The sequence below is a fragment of the Nerophis ophidion genome, linkage group LG21, assembly GCF_033978795.1.
Source record: "Nerophis ophidion isolate RoL-2023_Sa linkage group LG21, RoL_Noph_v1.0, whole genome shotgun sequence".
Classification (NCBI taxonomy): Eukaryota; Metazoa; Chordata; class Actinopteri; order Syngnathiformes; family Syngnathidae; genus Nerophis; species Nerophis ophidion.
The window spans coordinates 28185594-28208461 of record NC_084631.1 but is presented as its reverse complement, the minus strand read 5'-3'; the positions used below and the strand labels follow the sequence as shown (position 1 = coordinate 28208461).

Sequence of the window (22868 nt, the reverse complement as noted above, 5' to 3'; positions counted from 1 at the left end):
ACTCGACAAAAAATGATACTTTTGTACTAAACAAACTCGGAGGACAAACGCGACAGGAAATTATACTTTTGTACTAAACAAACATGGAGGACACACTCGACAGGAAATGATACTTTTGTACTAAACAAACATGGCGGAGAGAAGACAGGAAATGATACTTTTGTACTAAAGAAACATGGCAGAGAGAAGACAGGAAATTATACTTTTGTACTAAACAAACATGGCAGAGAGAAGACAGGGAATGATACTTTTGTACTAAACAAACATGGCGGACAAAGTCGTCAGGAAATTATACTTTTGTACTAAACAAACATGGCGGACACAATCGACAGGAAATTATACTTTAGTACTAAAAAAACATGGAGGACACTCAACAGGAAATGATACTTTTGTACTAAACAAACATGGCGGACATACTTGACAGGAAATGATACATTTGTACTAAACAAACATGGAGGACACACTCGTCAGGAAATTATTCTTTTGTACTAAACAAACATGGCGGACATACTTGACAGGAAATGATACTTTTGTACTATACAAACATGGTGGATAAATAACAGGAAATGATACTTTTGTACTAAACAAACATGGCGGACAAACTCGACAGGAAATTATGTTTTTGTACTAAATAACCATGGCGGACATTCTCGACAGGAAATGATACTTTTGTACTAAACAAACATGGAGGACACACTCGACAGGAAATTATACTTTTGTACTAAACAAAAATGGACGACACACTCCACAGGATATTATACTTTTGTACAAAAAAAACATGGAAGACAAACTCGACAAGAAATGATACTTTCGTACTAAACAAACATGGAGGACACACTCGACAGGAAACGATACTTTTGTACTAAACAAACATGGAGGACAAACTCGACAGGAAATTATATTTTTGTACTAAACCGAGATGGCGGACATACTCGCCAGGAAATTATACTTTTTTACTAAACAAACATGGAGGACAAACTCGACAGGAAATTATTATTTTGTACTAAACAAACATGGCGGACATACTCGACAGGAAATGATACTTTTGTACTAAACAAACATGGTGGATAAACTCAACAGGAAATGATTCTTTTGTACTAAACAAACATGGCGGACAAACTCGTTAGGAAATGATACTTTCGTACTAAACAAACATGGCGGACACAATCGACAGGAAATTATACTTTTGTACTAAACAAACATGGAGGACACTCAACAGGAAATGATACTTTTGTACTAAACAAAGATGGCGGACATACTTGACAGGAAATGATACATTCGTACTAAACAAACATGGCGGACACACTCGTCAGGAAATGATTCTTTTTGTACTAAACAAACATGGCGGACATACTAGACATGAAATGATACTTTTGTTACTAAACAAACATGGTGGATAAACTCAACAGGAAATGATACTTTTGTACTAAACAAACATGGCGGACAAACTCGACAGGAAATTATGTTTTTGTACTAAATAACCATGGCGGACATTCTCGACAGGAAATTATACTTTTGTACTAAACAAACATGGAGGACCCACTCTACAGGAAATTATACTTTTGTACTAAACAAACATGGCGGACACACTCGACAGGAAATGATACTTTTGTACTAAACAAAAATGGACGACACACTCCACAGGATATTATGCTTTTGTACAAAAAAAACATGGAAGACAAACTCGACAAGAAATTATACTTTTGTACTAAACAAACATGGAGGACACACTCGACAGGAAATTATACTTTTGTACTAAACAAACATGGAGGACAAACTTGACAGGAAATGATACTTTTGTACTAAACCAAGATGGCGGACATACTCGCCAGGAAATTATACTTTTGTACTAAACAAACATGGAGGAAAAACTCGACATGAAATGTTACTATTGTAGTAAACAAACATGGTGGACACACTCGACAGGAAATTATACTTTTGTACTAAACAAACATGGAGGACACTCGACAGGAAATTATACTTTTGTACTAAACAAACATGGACAACACACTTGACAGGAAATTATACTGATTATGACTATTCATTAAATACATAAACCTGAGGCTTAGGTCAGGCTGGTGATACAAATAAGTACTGGACTCATAAATAACTGACTTGAAATATATTAACAAAAAATGATGTACTGAAACAAACCACATGAAAAAAATCCAAATGAAAATACAACTTCATATTTTTTGCGCTTAAGAAACGCCTCTGTGACTTCCAGACTTCTTCTGTTTGTTTAATATTGTCATGACTGCCGCAAGTGGTGGAAGAGTGTATTACAACGGAGTACCATACGGACCACAACTGAGAACAGGTGTTTTTCTGGTGGCCCCCTAGGGGCCATTTAAAGCCCAACAATGGACTCCCAGCCCTATGGTTAAGAAACACTGACTTTGCATACAGTTGCAATTTCAAAATGTTAGATGGCGGTAGTGTGAAGACTAGGATGTGTTGCCCGAGCCAAGAACTAGCCATTGTGGTTCATGTAAATGTGCTAGTCTTGAAAGTGTTTATACTGTAAGTATACTGTACTTGTTACACAGCAGCTGTTTGAAGTGTTGAAGTGGCCGGTTAGCATCCAGCTAGCGCATTTTAAAAAGTAGAGCCTAACTGCACGTGTCAGCCCCTTCTTCGTGATTGGTTGGCAACATTACCTGGAGGCAGTCTGACTGAGGGCTTAACTGCTTGTTTCCCGACCAAGTGCTTTGTGATTTCACGTGAATCGGTACCCGGTAGTTAGGGCTGGGCGATATATCGATATATACGATATATCGCGGGTTTGTCTCTGTACGATATGGAAAATGACTATATCGTAATATTCGAGTATACGTTCTCACGCAGGACTTTTAGCTGCGGGCGTACACTTCAGGCTCTCCTCGCTCTTTCCCGTGTCTCCTTCTCGTAGACAAGCAGGCGCACATCCTTCCATACGTCCCAAACTGTCACGTCACACGTCACATACACGCCCTCGCAGGGTAGAGAGGTAGCTGCGTGGCTAACGTTAGCTGCTAACGTAGCCGTACGAGAGAATGAGGGTGCGGATCTGGTAACAAATGAAGGAAGACTTATTTCCCAATAAAAACAGCAGGGTTTTCATCTTCTGGCTTCAAGTGGGAATATGTCTAACAGAAAACTGTAATTTGTCAAGTGTGGGGGGGGGAAGCGTTTCTATAAACAGTAGCATTACTGCTAATATGTAGCATCGTTTTTAAAGTCACTCGCTAGAGAATGAAGAGAATTTCCTAACCGTAGTAACATACCACATAGTGAAGGACGAATACTATTTGATTTCCTATTATGCAGCTCATTTTTTTTTGACACTTAAAATGTCTCTGACAATCTTGCAATTTATGTTTTAGAAATGACTTGAATGTTTGTGCCATTGCTTAATAACTGTAATAAATACACTTTTGGTCAATTGACTTAGTTGTGAGTTCCCTCTCTGCATGAACATTTAAAAGTAGCTCATATGAATGCAGTATGAAGAAGAATGTTTTAATGTAGACACATAGAATCATCATACTGCTGTGATTATATGCATCAAGTGTTCATTCAAGGCCAAGGCAAAATATCGTAATATATATTGTATACCGTGATATGGCCTAAAAATATTGCGATATTAAAAAAAGGCAATATCACCCATTCCTACCGGTAGTACTGATGGACTTTGGTCAGTACCTAAAAATGTACGAGTATGACAAATACAATGTGATAATGACACAAACACGCCTCCAAGTTGAAAGCTCATTGTCCAGCGTGACTCTTACGTCACCAACGTACTCTTGCACGGCTACACCAACCGGCACCTCTTACCCACTCCAATCTCCCATTACTGACTCACGGAACGCACACACGCGACACTCTGTCCCAATACTTTTGTCTAGAAGATGAAAGACTGCGAGTCCCTACTTCCTGTCTGGGCGACCAGCCGACAGTTTCTCCGATACTATTTCTATCATCACGTGCTTGTCGGGCGGCTCGGTGACACTGTGCCGGCGACCAGAACTTTCCAAGATGGCGTCCGAAAAAGATGATCGCGGTGAATGGCGAACAGGCCAACGTTGGATTTTAACGTGTCCTTGAAGCCGGACTGAAAGAGCATGGTTCACTTTCAAGTCATGCAGAAAGACTACAATATTTTTCAGAATATCTATAAATTCAAACTTTTATGTATATAAATGTATGTATCGTATGTATACACACATGGATATATGGTGCAATGATATAGCCTCTTCTGTTTTTTCCTGACCTAACATATATATATATATATATATATATATATATATATATATATATATATATATATATACACAAACCCCGTTTCCATATGAGTTGGGAAATTGTGTTAGATGTAAATATAAACTGAATACAATGATTTGCAAATCATTTTCAACCCATATTCAGTTGAATATGATACAAAGACAACAGATTTGGTGTTCAAACTGATAAACATTTTTTCTTTTGCAAATAATCTTTATCTTTAGAATTTGATGCCAGCAACACATGAAAAAGAAGTTGGGAAAGGTGGCAATAAATACTGCTAAAGTTGAGAAATACTCATCAAACACTTATTTGGAACATCCCACAGGTGTGCAGGCTAATTGGGAACAGGTGGGTGCCATGATTGGGTATAAAAGCAGATTCCATGAAATGCTTAGTAATTCACAAACAAGGATGGGGCGAGGGTCACCAATTTGTAAGCAAATTGTCGAACAGTTTTAGAACAACATTTCTCAACGAGCTATTGCAAGGAATTCAGGGATTTTACCATCTATGGTCCGTAAAATCATCAAAAGGTTCAGAGAATCTGGAGAAATCATTGCACGTAAGCGATGATATTACGGACCGTTGATCCCTCAGGCGGTACTGCATCAAAAACCGACATCAATGTGTAAAGGATATCTCCACATGGGCTCAGGAACACTTCACAAAACCACTGTCAGTAACTACAGTTGGTTGCTACATCTGTAAGTGCAAGTTAAAACTCTGCTGTTCAAAGCAAAACCCATTTATCAACAAGACAAAGGAACGCCGATGGCTTCACTGGGCCCGAGCTCGTCTAAGATGGACTGATGCAAAGTGGAAAAGTGTTCTGTAGTCTGACGAGTCCAAATCTCAAATTTTATCTGGAAACTGTGGACGTGGTGTCCTCCGGAACAAAGAGGAAAATAACCATCTCGATTGTTATAGGCGCAAGGTTGAAAAGCCAGCATCTGTGATGGTATGGGGGTGTATTAGTGCCCAATGCATGGGTAACGTACACATCTATGAAGGCACCATTAATGCTGAATGGTCCATACAGGTTTTGGAGCAACATATGTTGTCATCCAAGCAACATTATCATAGACGCCCCTGCTTATTTCAGCAAGACAATGCCAAGCCACGTGTCACAACAGTGTGGTTTCGTAATAAAAGAGTGCGGGTACTTTCCTGGGCCGCCTGCAGTCCAGACCTGTCGCCCATCGAAAATGTGTGGCGCATTATGAAGCGTAAAATACGACAGTGGACACCCCGGACTGTTGAACGACTGAAGCTCTACATAAAACAAGAATGAGAAAGAATTCCACTTTCAAAGTTCAACAATTAGTTTATTCAGTTCCCAAGCATTTATTGAGTGTTGTTAAAAGAAAAGGTGATGTAACACAGTGGTGAACATGCCCTTTCCCAACTACTTTGGCACGTGTTGCAGCCATGAAATTCCAAGTTAATTATTATTTGCAAAAAAAAAACAAAGTTTATGAGTTTGAACATCAAATATCTTGTCTGTAGTGTATTCAATTGAATATGGGTTGAAAATGATGTATATATGTATATATATATATATATATATATATATATATATATATATATATATATATATATATATATATATATATATCCATCCATCCATTTTCTACCGCGTATTCCCTTTTGGGGTCGCCGGGGGCGCTGGTGCCTATCTCAGCAACAATCGGGCGGAAGGCGGCGTACACCCTGGACAAGTCGCCACCTCATCGCAGGGCCGACACAGATAGACAGACAACATTCACACTCACATTCACACACTAGGGCCAATTTAGTGTTGCCAATTAACCTATCCCCAGGTGCATGTCTTTGGAGGTGGGAGGAAGCTGGAATACCCGGAGGGAACCCACGCCGTCACGTGGAGAACATGCAAACTCCACAGAAAGATCCCGAGCCTGGGATTGAACCCAAGACTGCAGGACCTTCGTATTGTGAGGCAGGCACACTAACCCCTCTGCCACTGTGAAGCCCATACATATATATAAAAAATGATATATAATATGAAATATAACATTATGAAAAATATTGTAGTTTTCTGCAGAACTTGTGATGGGAGTGACCCACTTTCAAACATGAGGTCAAGCTGACCACAGGCGAAAATTAGACGTAAACGTGTGTTTGAAGCCCCAATTAGAGAGAATAAAAGCTCGATACATAACAAAAATTACCACCTTCAAGGATACAATTTACAAAAATAAAACTATTTCAAAAATAGAGATGATGGCAATTGTAAACATAAAAGTGTGTTGATAATATTATTTCACTTGACATGTTTATTTCAGACATGTTTGAAAAATACAACATAATAACCATTTTATAAACATAGCATCCGAACATATGTTAAAATGAGTAAACATATTATCATTATATATGCCCTATATTCAAATAATACTATAAATAATATTAGCTAAACATATCTTTGTTCCACTAAAAAAAATGTTCTTGCGCCGTTATTTTTGAGCGTGGATATGCACAGTTTGTGTTATTTTTTTCTCCTATTTTCTAATTATACTGTTTCAAAATAAAGGAGTGCATTTTCTTTCCTGCAAGCTTCTTTTATAAAAAAAGCGCCTTTGCTACCAAAACAAAACCAAAACTTACCCTACTGGAGTGTCAGCTCCCACCTGCTTGCTGGTTTGATCCCAGACCTCAGCTTGAGACTGAACCTCATAGCGGGGCCATGACCAAATTCTTATTTTTAACCCCAGGTCCTGGCGCTCAGTCAACAACAGGCTTCAGGGAAGTCCTTCAAAATAAACTTCCAACAAGTTGTTGATTTCCTTCCTATTTGCGTCCACGCTGCAACTGTGCTCCTCAACAATGGTCTGGTGAGAGACCGACTCCAGTGTACCATAGGCTGACGGGTCGATACCAACATCCACTTTTCGATATCAATGCAGGAGTGGTATTGGCTTGATACCTGTATCATGATATCAGTAATTTTCAGTTCTCACATGTTAACATTATCATAGATCCGTTGTATTTATTTACATTTCATATATAGTTTTACTCTCATGCACTATGTATTTGTAACTGTTTTATTGAGTAATTCTTAGTTGTTGTTTTTTTACATATTTTGTTGCTCTTAAACAATTTAATCCAATAAAAGGGAATCATTATTTATTTTTTCAGATTAACTTGATTGGCTTGTGTAACATATCCTCAATCACCTGATAATTGGGAAAATGATGTTGCTAAATCTATGAATGTATTATAATATTATAATAACATTGTTGTACAATAATTGTACTATGTTGTGATTGTGTACTGTGTTGTTATATTTCCTAGTTAATCAGGTCATTTAAAAGGAATTATCTGAATAAAAAAATGGATTGCTGTTCATTCTGCTCCTTTTTTAGACACTTTTCTTTGTTGTTTTTTTTTTTAATTATTAAAGTAGTTATTTTCTTTGTGCTTGTTTGTTTATTTTAATTAAAGGAACTCTATTGTCTTATTCGCACATGCGATATCAGGAAATTTAGTACCGGAGGTCCCAGATTTAACCTAATGATTCCCAGGCGTGGCCATTGTTGCTGCTCACTGCTCCCCTCATCTCCCAGGGGGTGATCAAGGGTGATGGGCCAAATACAAAGAATAATTTCGCCACACTGTGTGACAATCATTGATACTTAAAAAAAAATAAAAATAAGTACCACAAAAACTATAGTATGAATATAATTATTGGAATAAAATATATAGGATATAGGTGTAGATTAGGTTATATTTCGGATGTATTAATTAATAGGACAAATCTGCATGACTTTGTTGGAAATGTTCTTGAAGGACATGTGTTTGAAACACAAATCTTCTATTTTTGTACTGGTTTATTCTGCCTATATTAAAACAATGTTTTAAAGGGAAACTCACTAAATTTTCTTAAAAATATTTCAAATAAAAAGTTCCTGCATCACTGTCAATATTAGTATCGAATTGACGCCAACATGTTCCGTATTGCCCACAGTGTGCAGGAGTCGTGTGGTGCAGTGCCGCACCTTGCAGGTAGGGGGCAGAACACAGGCGCGTTTACAAGAGCTTGGTAAAGAGAGTTTTTTTTTTTTTTTTATTTTAATTGAACAACAAACTTTAAGCAAACAACAAACTTTCAACCTATTCAACAATTGTACACATCAGGTTGAGCAATGTATGTCATTAACAAAACATGTCAAGGAAAGAAAATAAAAAGCATATACGAAAGGGACAAGTGGTAAATTATGGATGGATGGACAAATAGAGTATTAAAAAATAAATGAATAATAATGATAAACAATGTGATGAAATACAAAATTCAATAAGAAACAAAAACGGCTAATTAAATAATTTTTTAAAAAATTCTATAAAGATATTAGGGCATTTATACTTTTTATAATTTTCCAATATTTAATTGATCATTTTAACTATCAAGCCAATGATAAAACGTAGGTTTTACTTTCAACACAGATAGACAGACCACATTCACACTCACATTCACACACTAGGGCCAATTTAGTGTTGCCAATCAACCTATCCCCAGGTGCATGTCTATCTGTGTTGGCCCTGCGATGAGGTGGCGACTTGTCCAAGGTATACCCCGCCTTCCGCCCGATTGTAGCTGAGATAGGCGCCAGCGCCCCCCGCGACCCCAAAAGGGAATAAGCGGTAGAAAATGGATGGATGGATGGAGGTTTTACTTTCACAAATCAAATTGACTTGGCGCACCTGGGGGTCACGTGAGTGGCTTTTGACCAATCATTTAAGCAATTGTCTGATTCCCTCTGATTGGTCACAAGCCTCTCACGTGACCACCAGGCGCCATGTTGAGTACCCGATCCGAAACCGGGTTGTCCATCATGTCTACGGATATTCTCGTTCATCCAGGTCATTATTTTCTCGTTGAATTCAATCGATTTGTTTTGTCTTAGAAGACATTTCACCTCTCATCAGTTCATGCTCATAGAATTCCTAGACTTGTCCATATTGCCTCTCTGAGCGATGGGTTCAGGAAAAACACAGACGGTCCGCGCATGCGTGAATGTACGTCACTTCCGTCAACTTGTTTTATGGAAATTGGGTTTGTGCACGTTGTCAGTTACCACAATTTCTTTTTTGTCATCTTTATTTTTCTTATTTATTTATGTATTTTAATTTTTAAACCTTTATTTATAAATTTCAACATTTACAAACAGTCGGGAAACAATAATCAAATTAAGTACAAAAATAGTACATAACCGCGCCAGAGGGTTGTAAATTCAAAGTAACTAAAATTTAGTAAACTAAATAGGCCGTATTGGCATGTGTTGCAATGTTAATATTTCATCATTGATATATAAACAATCAGACTGCGTGGTCGGTAGTAGTGGCTTTCAGTAGGCCTTTAAATAAACAATTTAAATATCACAGAACATGACGTAGCAGAATCTCCGTCGTAAAATATTGCAAGTCTAAGGAAGCGAAGTGGTCTTCGCGCATGCGTGGACCGATCGTGTTTTCAGCTACCGATCGAGTAGTGCCACCTGCCATCCATCACCATGACTACCAGATAACACGTGTGATGGCATGAAGTGTCCACATGAAGGCGCTCATTGTGCTTCGCAGCAGTAGAGCAGGTTTGTTGTGCAAAACTGCCATTATTTTGGGGGGGCAAGGCAAACAACACAGGCTTCGCAGTTGGTTACTATGGCAACAGTTTTTGATTCACATTTTATGGCCTAATTTCACAATTTCCATCGTCAATCATTAATGTTTGTCGAAGTGTAATTAATCTTCCTGCTCCTTTTCGAACATGTCGAATAGAAAATAGGAAAGTGTGATGTATCATGTTGTATTTGTATGCATGTTCGAAATAAACTCAAACCATAACATAACCATTCACCAAGGCTTGTGAGCAGCGTCCTCTAGTGTTGAAACGGCGACATGACATCCATGTGAGTGTGATCACATTGACTCAATGGAAACCTTCAATGCTTACTGAAATGAGATTTTCTTATTTAAACGGGTATAGCAGGTCCATTCTATGTGTCATACTTGATCATTTTGCGATATTGCCATATTTTTGCTGAAAGGATTTAATAGAGAACATCCACGATAAAGTTTGCAACTTTCGGCGCTAAGACAAAAGACCTGCCTTTACCGGAAGTCGCAGACGATGACGTCGCAAGTGTGGGAGCTTCTCACATATTCACATTGTTTTTAATGGGAGCCTCCAACAAAAAGTGCTATTCGGACCGAGAAAACGCCAATTTCCCTATTAATTTGAGCGAGGATGAAAGATTTGTGTTTGAGGATATTGATAGCGACGGACTAGAAAAAAAAAAAGTAAAAAAAAAAAGTTTAAAAAAGATAAAACGTGATTGCATTGGGACGGATTCTGATGTTTTTAGACACATTTAGTAGGATAATTCTTGGAAATCCCTTATCTTTCTATTGTGTTGCTAGTGTTTTAGTGAGTTAAATAGTACCTGATAGTCGGAGGTGTACGTCCACGGGTGTGTTGACGCGCAGTGTCTCAGGGGAGTCGACGGCAGCTATGGACGGCACAAGCTCAGCTGATATCCGATAAGAAGCGACTTTTTAACCACAATTTTCTCACCGAAAACTGCTGGTTGACATTCCGTCGTGTTTCATGTTCGCTGATCAATAGTAAATTTTCACCTCCAGGAATTTTAAACAAGGAGTCACAGTGTGTTTGTGTGGCTAAAGGCTAAATCTTCCCAACTCCATCTTTCTACTGTGACTTCTCCAATATTAATTGAAAAAATTGCAAAAGATTCAGCAACACAGTTCTCCAAAATACTGTATAATTATGCCGTTAAAGCAGACAACATTTAGCTATGTGTGTGCGTAGCGCTCATACTTCCTAAAAACCTGTGACGTCTTGCGTACACGTCATCATTACAAGACGTTTTCAAGACGAAACTCCCGGGAAATTTAAAATTGCAATTTAGTAAACTAAAAAGCCCGTATTGGCATTTGTTGCAATGTTAATATTTCATCATTGATGTATAAACTATCAGACTGCACGGTGGGTAGTAGTGGGTTTCAGTAGGCCTTTCAGTTCGCTTTGTTGAAACCAAACCTCACTAAAATGTTCGTCTTTGTTATCGTCAATGACCCTTTACCTCTTGACGAAATTAGGACGATAGCGAATGAAAACAAAAGCACGTTGGCTATAACAATGAGGACATTAATTGACAATTTAGTCAACGAATAAAACGGGACAATATTGTTGACAGAGGCGACAACCAATCATCTCGGCGGGTGGGAGAAAATAGCCAATCACAGTTGCGCGTGTGAGAGGGGCGGGCGGAAAAAAAGCACGAAGGATATCCAATCAGAACGAGCGTCTTTGGAAGGAACACTGTTTTGAACGTTCACCCGGTAAAGCAAGTATCAAGACGTCGATACAAAAAGTCTTCTAGAGAGAGAAAATAATACTTATTTGGTCGGCAGCAAATCAATTTGTTAACCCCGTGGCTCCATGTTCTCCGGTAAAATACGACCAGCTTGACATGCCATCTGCACACGAACCATCGGGACGTCGACGCAACAGCAAGTAGGCTAAGGTAATATGTCCAAATGACTCATACTGTACTGACTTCATGTTACTTTTAAAAGTAGTAGCCGCTCACGCTACCACATGTCCGATGATAAATGTGTGTGTGTGACAATCATTGGTACTTTAACTTTAAATACTTAAAAACAAACTACTTTTGTAGATGAATCAGGCCCGCCAACAGGCTTCCTCCGGCCCACCAGATGAGTTTGATATGTATAAAAAATGAGCTGAAAGTTTTGAATGAAAGAAACTGCGGTTTCTAATTGTGTCCACTAGATGTCGCCAGAGCCAGTATTTGTGTCCCCTGCCACATGAATGACTTCAGAGGGGGCGGAGCTATGTTAGGATAGAGGCAACACTTCTGTGTTTGGATTGACTGATTGATTGATTGAGACTTTTATTAGTAAATTGCATAGTACAGTACATATTCCGTACAATTGACCACTAAATGGTAATACGTTTTTCAACTTGTTTAATTAGGGGTCCACGTGAATCAATTCCTGGTATTAATATATACTATCAGCATAATCCAGTCATCACAGTTAATCATCAGAGTATATACATTGAATTATTTACATTGTTTACAATCCGGGGGGTGGGATGTGGAAGGGCAGGCGGGGTTAGGTTTGGTTGATATCAGCACTTCAGTCATCAACAATTATATCATCTGAGAAATGGACATTGAAACAGTGTTGGTCTGACTTGGTATGATATGTACAGCGAGCAGTAAACATAGTGAGCTCAGAAAGTGTAAGAACAAGTATATACATTTGATTATTTAAATTTGATTATGGGGATGTGGATAGGGGGAGGGTGTTAATCTAGGGTTGTAGTTGCCTTGAGGTGTTCTTTTAGCACGGTTTTGAAGGAGGGTAGAGATACACTTTCTTTTACACCTGTTGGGAGTGCATTCCATATTGGTGTGGCATAGAAGTATAATGAGTTAAGACCTTTGTTAGATCGGAATCTGGGTTTAACGTGGTTTGTGGAGCTCCCCCTGGTGTTGTGGTTATGGCGGTCATTTACCTTATGGAAGTAGTTAGATATGTACTTTGGTATCAGGGAGGTGTAGCAAATTTTATAGACTAGGCTCAGTGCAAGTTGTTTGACTCTGTCCTCCACCCTGAGCCAGCCCACTTTGGAGAAGTGGGTAGGAGTGAGGTGTGATCTGGGGTGGCCACTACCCACTTACGCTCCTTGTTAGGCTATGTCTACACTAAGCCGGATAACCGCTTAAACTAATAAATATTTAGCCTAAACCCCGTTTCAGCCACACTAAACCAGCGTTTTAGGTCCCCCTTCTCGGACAATTTTTTACACAAGTAAGTGCGCCGTGTATTTCTTGAATCTCCGGCTCTTATAGCTTTGTATGGACTCATTGATCATTTACAAACTGAGTTCGGAGGGGAAGTGACGCCAGAAAGACCGCGCCACAGCCAACTTCATACTAAAGCGGTTTTGTAACTCGTCGCTAACCACTGAAAATATGGTGGCGAGTCATCCAGACATGCTACTTTACAATTTTTTACACGAGTAAGTGCACCGTGTATTTCTTGAATCTCCGGTTCTTAGCTTTGTATGGACTCTTTGATCGTTTACAAACTGAGTTTGGAGGAGAAGTGATGCCAGAAAGACCGCGCCACAGCCAACTTCATACTAAAGCGGTTTTGTAACTCGCCGCTATCCACTGAAAATATGGAGGCGAGTCATCCAGACATGCTACTGTACAGAAGCTTGTGGAAATCACACATGAATACCTTAAGAATAAGTAGGGCTGGGCGATATATCGATGTGCTCGATATATCACGGGTTTGTCTCTGTGCGATATAGAAAATGACTATATCGTGATATTTGAGTATAGGTTCTTACACAGTTGCCTTTAGCCGCGGGCATTACACTGCATGCGTTTTCCACTTTCTCTTGTCTCTTCTTCTTAACGGAGACACCTACAAGTGCTTGAAACTCCGCATGTCAACATCTCTGTTCGGTGCCACACCAACAAAATGCTGAAGCAACTATTTCCAGATCGACACCGTATGAAAAAAAAAAAAATCAACAACAGGAGGAGATAACATCCGCAGTAACCTACCACACAGCAAAGGACATACACTATTTGATTTCCTATTATACAGCTCATTTTTATTTGACAGTTATTTAAATATCGTGTGTGACATCATGCACAAAAGTGCACTTTATTTGTTCTTAACTATTGTAGTGGCGTTCTATACAAAAAGTGCACTTTAATTTAGTGTTGTTTTGATATGTCATCTTCGTGACATCATGCACAAAAGTGCACTAATAGCTTGTTTTAAAATGTCTCTGACAATTATGCAGTTTCTGTTTTGGAAATTACATGACTTTTTCTGCCACTGCGTAATACCTTTTTAATAAATACAGTTTTAGTCAATTGACTTAGTTGTGATTTAAAATGAGCATATAATAATGATGTGTGAAGAAGAATGTTTTAATGTAGACACATAGAATCATCATACTGCTGTGATTATATGCATCAAGTGATCATTCAACGCTAAGGCAAAATATCAAGATATATATCGTGTATCGTGACATGGCCTAAACATATTGAGATATTAATAAAAGGCCTAGTAAGAATACACTTCCAGGTCAGAGGTGACTATGACGCATGCATTTTTTTTTTCTTGGTCTTAAATGGTGGCATTGTGTGTATGTGGACAAGGATAAGGTTAGGTGGGATATAGCCTGGATAACCTTAGCTTAGTGTAGAAGGGGCCTAAAATGAAATCCATTTAGATGACTAAAAGTGAATAAAAAAAATGCTGTCAAAATTACCACTGGTTGGAATCAAACCTGTGAACGTCGCTTGTTTGAGGCGTCGGCACGAACGCTGCAGGCTAACAGCGACACAGGAATGCAGCGACACAGGTGCTCCTCCCTTTAACTGGAAAACATTTCAACTGAATCACTTGTCACTGCTCGTCCCTTCTCTACACGGGGAAAAAAAATACGCAGACAACTGTAAGAAATATGACATTTATTGCTCATATGTTATACCTTCATTTCATTATTCACAGGTGATCGTAAACACAGCATAGAGTAAAAACACACGTCAGTGGCGGGGGTCATACGGTGTAAAACATGTTAAAAAGTCAGGTTTTACAGTCAAAACCCAGGCCCCTTAGTCGCCAGAAAATAACAATGGTAGCGGTTTTCCATTTGCAGTAAAGCTCTGTAAAAACAATCATAGTGAAAAGCCGAATTTTGCCATCAGAAAACAGCAAAGCACTGCAAAAAAAGCTATGAATTTTATGTAAAAACAAAAATTGTACAGAACCGTAAAAGTAAACATGGTACTGTTTTATCATTTACTGTAATGCACTATAAAATCATCGACCAGAGATTTTATGGTTAAAAAGAAAAGGATAATTTTACCGTAAAATTAATAATTTTGCCGTTATTGTATTTACAGTAATGCAGTGTTAAGTTAGGATAAAACTCTGGCGACTAATTTTTCATTTTTACCTGTAAAATGTCCCTTTTTCACTTTGACTCAACATCAGTGGTTAACTTCATTGTCCGCAATCTTCTTAGCTCCGTAAAAAACATGCTGAATCCTTCATCATCCTTCATCAAAAAAAAAACATTTTCAGTAGGGAAGGGTTTCATATGGCCCAATTCCTGGGTGGATCTTGCGTAAGAGGAAAAAGGGGGCTGGTTAACCATTTTGCATTGCAGTCTGCTGAAAATGATGGAAAGCGCCACTCCTCATAGCAACTGACGCTGTGGTCAAAGATATATGCAAAACTGTACTGCCATCTGGCGGCTAAAGTGGATAGTGCCACGCTTCATGTGTCCGGTAAACTGTGACGAATGAGGCCATATGAATCCGACTTCCCACTGTCCTTGTCAAGTCTTTTTAGATCCGTTTCCTAAGTCGACAAGAGAAATCCCTGAAGGCCGCAGAAGGCGTGTCCTTCATGAAACAAATATCAGTATTTTACATAACGTAGGGGCTCAAACTGAAAAAAATCCCACATTCCCTCATCCTGTGAACGTGTCGCCTCCGCGCTCGTCCTTCATCTTCAAGGAGATGGCGTCGTCTTGTCTTCCCTCCTCTGTGCAGTCATTTTGTCAGCCTTCCATCACCTCCATTCTTCTTTGGCCGGCGCCACCTTCTCCGGGTCCTCCACGGGCAGGGTGGAGCGCACCTTCTTCCTCTGCCTGAAGCGGCCCGAGCGAGACACGAAAAAGTTCCTACGGCACGTCTGCTCGTCGAAGTAGGTGGGGATGATGGAGTCGTCGTAGGTCTCGTCGCTTAACAGGCAGGAGTTGTTGTCGGAAGCATGCTGCTGGGTCTGGGGCGGGGCCGGATCGCTGGCGCTCTTCGACTCTTTGCTCTTATCGTTCTGTGCAAAGGGGTCAAAATCGGACAAGTCTTTGGTGGCCCCTGGCTTCTTCTTGGGCAGGAAGGCCTTCCACCATTTTGGTCTGTCTGTCATCTTCCACTGCAGGAAAAAGACAATCGGTTACTAAATGTCTACAAGAGGCACGGCCATGAATTAGCGTATTATTTTTAAACCTGGTTTACAATAGATGAGTGCCATCCTCTGTACTTGTACTGTATGTCCCCTGCAGAGGATGTTAGCTCTCAGGAGGATTTTATGATTATAGAAAGAAAAATCCACTCCCGACCCTGATTCTTATTGTTTTCTGATTCTCAATCGATTCATCATTTTTAAGAGCGGATAAACATTTATTTAAAAAAAAAAATACAAACCCCATTTCCATATGAGTTGGGAAATTGTGTTAGATGTAAATATAAATGGAATACAATGATTTGCAAATTGTTTTCAACCCATATTCAATTGAATGCACTACAAAGACAATATATTTGATGTTCAAACTTATGAACTTTATTTTTTTTTTGCAAATAATAATTAACTTTGAAATTCATGGCTGCAACACGTGCCAAAGTAGTTGGGAAGGGGCATGTTCACCACTGTGTTGCATCACCTTTTCTTTTAACAACACTCAATAATCGTTTGGGAACTGATGAAACTAATTGTTGAATCTTTGAAACAGGACTTCTTTCCCATTCTTGTTTTATGTAGAGCTTCAGTCGTTCAACAGTCCGGGGTCTCCGCTGTCGTATTTTAGGTTTCATAATGCACCACACATTTTCGATGGGAGACAGGTCTGGACTGCAGGCGGGCCAGGAAAGTACCCGCACTCTTTTTTTACGAAGCCACGCTCTTGTAACACGTGCTGAATGTGGCTTGGCATTGTCTTGCTGAAATAACCGGGGGCGCCCATGAAAAAAATGGCGCTTAGATGGCAGCATATGTTGTTCCAAAACCTGTATGTACATCTCAGCATTAATAAGTGTAAGTTACCCATGCCTTGGACACATATGCACCCCCAAACCCTCACAGTCTGGATGGTTCGCTTCCCCTTTGACACAATGTCGAATATTTCCAAAAACAATTTGAAATGTGGACTCGTCAGACCACAGAAGACCTTTTCCACTTTGCATCAGTCCATCTTATATGATCTCGGGCCCAAAGAAGCCGGTGGCGTTGCTGGATGTTGTTGATAAATGGCTTTCACTTTGCAAAGTAGAGCTTTAACTTGCACTTACAGATGTAGCGACAAACTGTATTTAGTGACAGTGGTTTTCTGAAGTTTTCCTGAGCCCATGTGGTGATATCCTTTAGAGATTGATGTCGGTATTTGATACAGTGCAGTCTGAGGGATCGAAGGTCACGGTCATTCAATGTTGGTTTCTGGCCATGCCACTTACGTGGAGTGATTTCTCCAGATTCTCTGAACCTTTTGATGATATTATGGACCGTAGATGTTGAAATCCCTAAATTTCTTGCAATTGCACTTTGAGAAACGTTGTTCTTAAACTGTTTGACTATTTCCTCACGCAGTTGTGGATAAAGGGGTGTACCTCGCCCCATCCTTTCTTGTGAAAGACTGAGCATTTTTTGGGAAGCTGCTTTTATCCCCAATCATGGCACCCACTTGTTCCCAATTATCCTGCACACCTGTGGGATGTTCCAAATTAGTGTTTGATGTGCATTCCTCAATTTAACAGTATTTATTGCCACCTTTCCCAACTTCTTTGTCACTTGTTGCTGGCATCAAATTCTAAAGTTAATGATTATTTGCAAAATAAAAAAATGTTTATCATTTTGAACATCAAATATTTTGTCTTTGTAGTTATATTCAATTGAATATTGTTTTAAAAATGATTTGCAAATCATTCTATTCCGTTTATATTTATATCTAACACAATTTCCCAACTCATATGGAAACGGGGTTTGTACTTTGCTATGAAAATGCAGTGTTCAGCCTTTGACTGATTGATTGATTGAAACTTTTACTTTTATTAGTAGATTACACAGTCCAGTACATATTCCGTACAATTGACCTCTAAATGGTAACACCCAAATAAGTTTTTCAACTTGTTTAAGTCGGGGTCCACGTTAATCAATTCATGGAAATACTAAAATTTTATATTTTAGGGAAGCAGTATACTTTGTCCAAAAAAAACCTATAATATAGAGCAAATTTATAGTATGTTCATTAAAACACATGTCTTAAAAATGCAAAATTGTCGCAGATAAAACATACTTTGCTATGAAAATGCAGTAATTAGCCATGGAAACACTAACATGTTACACCTTGCCAGGAAAATGCTGTATTTTGCCAAGAAAGCAGAATATTTTGTCATTTAAAAAATATTAATTTGTTTTATTGAGAAATGTGTTTTCATGACAATATATATTTGATTTTATCATAAAAACACGTTTGTCACGAAAACATGCAAAACTTAGCAATTGTTCTGTTTGCATTTTTTACAACAAATGTGTTTTCATGGTCAACTCTTATATATTTTCTTAAACTATACCACAGTTCACTCTGCAAGGGGTGCTTAACCCAAACTTTCTACGCCACTCATCTCGGGACATACTCAAATATCAACACTAAATTAGTCATCTTTCTCTTGATTTGAATCCTATTCAATCATTACTGTGCTAAAAAGAATACAAATAATCCATTAATTCAATACATGAAAAAGGGACGTTTTTGTCATGAAAAAGGGACATTTTTGTGGTTTGTGCACTAATTGTAAGTGTATATTGTGTTTTTTATGTTGATTTAATAATTTTTATTTTTTTTAATTCTTTATTTTTTTTATAAAAAATTATTCTGCGGCCCGGTACCAGGCCGCGGCCCGGTGGTTGGGGACCACTGCCCTAGAGGACGCTTGCGGCCCAGCAATGGGTCATGAAAACAGATTTGTCATAACAAATGCAAAAATTGGCGCAGAGAAACATACTTTGCTATAGGGCTGGCCCGACTGGGCGATATGGCCTTTTATTAATATCTCAATATTTTTTAGGCCATATCGCGATACACAATATATATCTCGATATTTTGCCTTAGCCTTGAATGAACACTTGATGCATATAATCACAGCAGTATGATGATTCTATGTGTCTACGTTAAAACATTGTTGTTCATAATGCATTAATATATGCTCATTTTAAATAACCACTAAGTCAGTTTACCAAAACTGTATTTATTAAACAGTTATTAAGCAGTGGCACAAACATCAATGTGATTTCAAAACAGAAAGAGCAAGATTGTCAGAGACATTTTAAAACAAGCTATGAGTGCACTTTTGTGCATGATGTCACTAAGATGACATATCAAAACAACACTAAATTAAAGTGTACTTTTTGTACAGAACGCCACTACAATAGTTTAAAACAAAAATAGTGCAATTTAATGCGTGATGTCACACAAGATATTTCAAAAACTGTACAATAAAACTTTAAGTGTGGCACAATAGGAGATGTTGACTTGCGGAGTTTCAATCACTCCTTATTCTCGAGCGGGTGACTTTTCAAAAGATGCTACAAATTAGTAGTGCCACTACTTTTTGTAGCAACGTTTTTGCCGCATACTTGACATATTACGGTTGTCTCTTCAATATCTTCCCACTTGAAGCCAAACCACCGTCAGACGATGGACCCCGTGCTGTTTTTCTTGGGAATTAATTCTTCCTCCATTTGTTACCAGATCCGCACTGTCTCGTATTACCACTCGCACCGCTCCGCTTGCACCACCTGCCACAGCTAACATTACTCATGCCGCAGCCCCGCTGCTCGGCAAGGGCGGATAACGTTGCACGCGCGACAGCATGTGACGTATGTAAGAAGGTGCGCTTGTTCTAACTCTCTGTGAGAAGGAGAGACAAGAAAGAGTGACAAAAGTGTAATGCCCACAGCTAAAAGCAACTGCGTGAGAACGTATACTCGAATACTCACAAAATAGTCATTTTCTAAATCACACGGGGACAAACCCGTGATACATCGAGTATATTCGATATATCCTCCGGCCCTGATTTGCTATGAAAATGCAGTTGTTAACCATGGAAACACTAACATGTTATACTTTGCCAGGAAAATGTTGTATTTTGCCAAGAAAACTGTCATGATGTCTCACCTCAGATCAGGATGTATTTTGAGTTTGTTAGCGTTCTCCAGTGTCTAATGCTTTGCTTCCTGTCCTGTGCTTTTATTTTGATGGTTCTTCCTGTTTTGCAATTCCACGCACTTGTTCACCGTTAGGTAAATAGGACCCTTTGAAGTTGAGCCTTTTGTGACCTTCCTTGATTGTTTATGGACAGATGTGTGGCGCTTGTGGACTCCGTCTCTGCTCCGTGCTTTTTGTAAGTTTCGCCGTCATCCAGCATTCTGTTTGTTTTTGCAGAGCCTTCCCTATGCTCCGGTGCCTTCCTCAGCGGCACTTGTCGTTTGTTTATTCAAACTTACATTAAATACTTTTTCCCTGCATGCTAACTCCTTGGCTATCTGCATCAGGAACGCGCTACTTATCGGTGTCATGCCACCACGCTATATTTTGTCATAAAAAAAATATAAGTGTGTTGTAAATTTTGCAATTTGTATGACAAATGTGTTTTCATAACAAACTATAGTAAAGTATACCGTACTATAGTTGGACAAACAATAATATAGTTGATAATTACAACAAGTTTGTCATAAAAATGCTACATTTTCGCATGAACACATGAGACTTAGTTATGAAAATGCAGTAGTTAGGCATGAAAAATGTTATAGTTTGTCATGAAAACACATCCGTCATTTAAAAAAAATGCTAATTTTTGCAATTTGTACGACAAATGTGTTTTCATAACAAACTATAGTAAAGTATACTGTACTCTAGTCGGAAAAACAATAATATAGTTGATAATTAAAACAAGTTTGTCATAAAAATGCTACATTTTCGCATGAACACATTAGACTTAGTTATGAAAATGCAGTAGTTAGGCATGAAAAATGTTATAGTTTGTCATGAAAACACATCTGTCATTTAAAAAAAAAATGCTAATTTTTGCAATTTGTACGACAAATGTGTTTTCATAACAAACTATAGTAAAGTATACTGTACTCTAGTCGGAAAAACAATAATATAGTTGATAATTAAAACAAGTTTGTCATAAAAATGCTACATTTTCGCATGAACACATTAGACTTAGTTATGAAAATGCAGTAGTTAGGCATGAAAAATGTTATAGTTTGTCATGAAAACACATCTGTCATTTAAAAAAAATACACATTTTTGCAATTTTTTCGACAAATGTGTTTTCATAACAAAGTATAGTAAAGTATACTGTACTATAGTCGGAAAAACAATAATATAGTTGATAATTAAAACAAGTTTGTCATAAAAATGCTACATTTTCGCATGAACACATTAAACTTAGTTATGAAAATACAGTAGTTAGGCATGAAAAATGTTATAGTTTGTCATGAAAACACATCTGTCATTTAAAAAAAAAATGCTAATTTTTGCAATTTGTACGACAAATGTGTTTTCATAACAAACTATAGTAAAGTATACTGTACTATAGTTGGACAAACAATAATATAGTTGATCATTAAAACAAGTTTGTCATAAAAATGCTACATTTTCGCATGAACACATTAGACTTAGTTATGAAAATGCAGTAGTTAGGCATGAAAAATGTTATAGTTTGTCATGAAAACACATCTGTCATTTTAAAAAAATTGCTAATTTTTGCAATTTGTACAACAAATGTGTTTTCATAACAAACTATAATAAAGTATACTGTACTATAGTCGGACAAACAATAATATAGTTGATAATTAAAACAAGTTTGTAATAAAAAAAAGCTACATTTTCGCATGAACACATTAGACTTTATGAAAATGCTGTAGTTAGCCATGAAAGATTTTATAGTTTGTCATGAAGACACATTTGTCATTTAAAAAAATGCAACATTTTTGCATGAATTGATGGATTGAAACGACAGATGTCCGATAATGGCTTTTTTGCCGATATCAGATATTCCGATATTGTCCAACACTTAATTACCGATACCGATATCAACAGATACCCATATATACAGTTGTTTAATTAACACATTATTATGCCGAATTTTGTTGTGATGCCCTGCTAGATGCATTAAACAATGTAACAAGGTTTTCCAAAATAAATCAACTCAAGTTATGGAAAAAAATGCCAACATGGCACTGCCATATTTATTATTTAAGTCACGAAGTGCATTATTTTTTTTAACATGCCTCAAAACAGTAGCTTGAAATTTGGGATAGAGCATGAGGAGGTTGAGGTGGGCGGGGTTGGAGGAGCGAGTTTTTGGTTAGGGGGTGTATATTGTAGCGTCCCGGAAGAGTTAGTGCTGCAAGGGTTTCTGGGTATTTGTTGTGTTGTGTTACGGTGCGGATGTTCTCCAGAAATGTGTTTGTTGTTTTTGTTTGGTGTGGGGTCACAGTGTGACGCATATTTGTAACAGTGTTAAAGTTGTTTATAAGACCACCCTCAGTGTGACCTGTATGGCTGTTGACCAAGTATGTTTGCATTCACTTGTGTGTGTGTGAAGCCATAGATATTATGTGATTGGGCCAGCACCCAAAGGAAGTGCCTTTTAATGTTTATTGGCGCTCTGTACTTCTCCCTACGTCCGTGTACACAGCGGCGTTTTAATAAAGTA

At 38.2% G+C, this 22868-nt stretch overlaps 3 protein-coding genes across 7 annotated transcripts in view; 1 reads left to right on the top strand and 2 right to left on the bottom strand.

Moving 5' to 3' along the window:
* Positions 1–7151, bottom strand: part of wipf3 (WAS/WASL interacting protein family member 3) — a 30307-nt gene extending 23156 nt beyond the window's left edge. For 3 of the 4 annotated variants that reach the window (XM_061882429.1, XM_061882430.1, XM_061882432.1), the window contains exon 1: positions 6892–7151. The gene's annotated coding sequence lies outside the window, so the exon portion shown is untranslated. The remainder of the gene's footprint in view (positions 1–6891) is intronic. The other variant, XM_061882431.1, reaches the window with a different exon arrangement.
* Positions 7152–11613: 4462 nt separating this feature from the next.
* The window catches only part of oxnad1 (oxidoreductase NAD-binding domain containing 1), an 83047-nt gene continuing 71792 nt past the window's right edge, over positions 11614–22868 (top strand). For both annotated transcript variants that reach the window (XR_009803520.1, XM_061882424.1), the window contains exon 1: positions 11614–11828. The gene's annotated coding sequence lies outside the window, so the exon portion shown is untranslated. The remainder of the gene's footprint in view (positions 11829–22868) is intronic.
* LOC133539989 (proline-rich protein 15-like protein B) overlaps positions 14815–22868 on the bottom strand; it is a 65241-nt gene continuing 57187 nt past the window's right edge. The window contains exon 2 of the mRNA XM_061882428.1: positions 14815–16302. Coding sequence (XP_061738412.1) covers positions 15940–16302 — 363 coding nt within the window. The 3' untranslated portion in view covers positions 14815–15939. The remainder of the gene's footprint in view (positions 16303–22868) is intronic.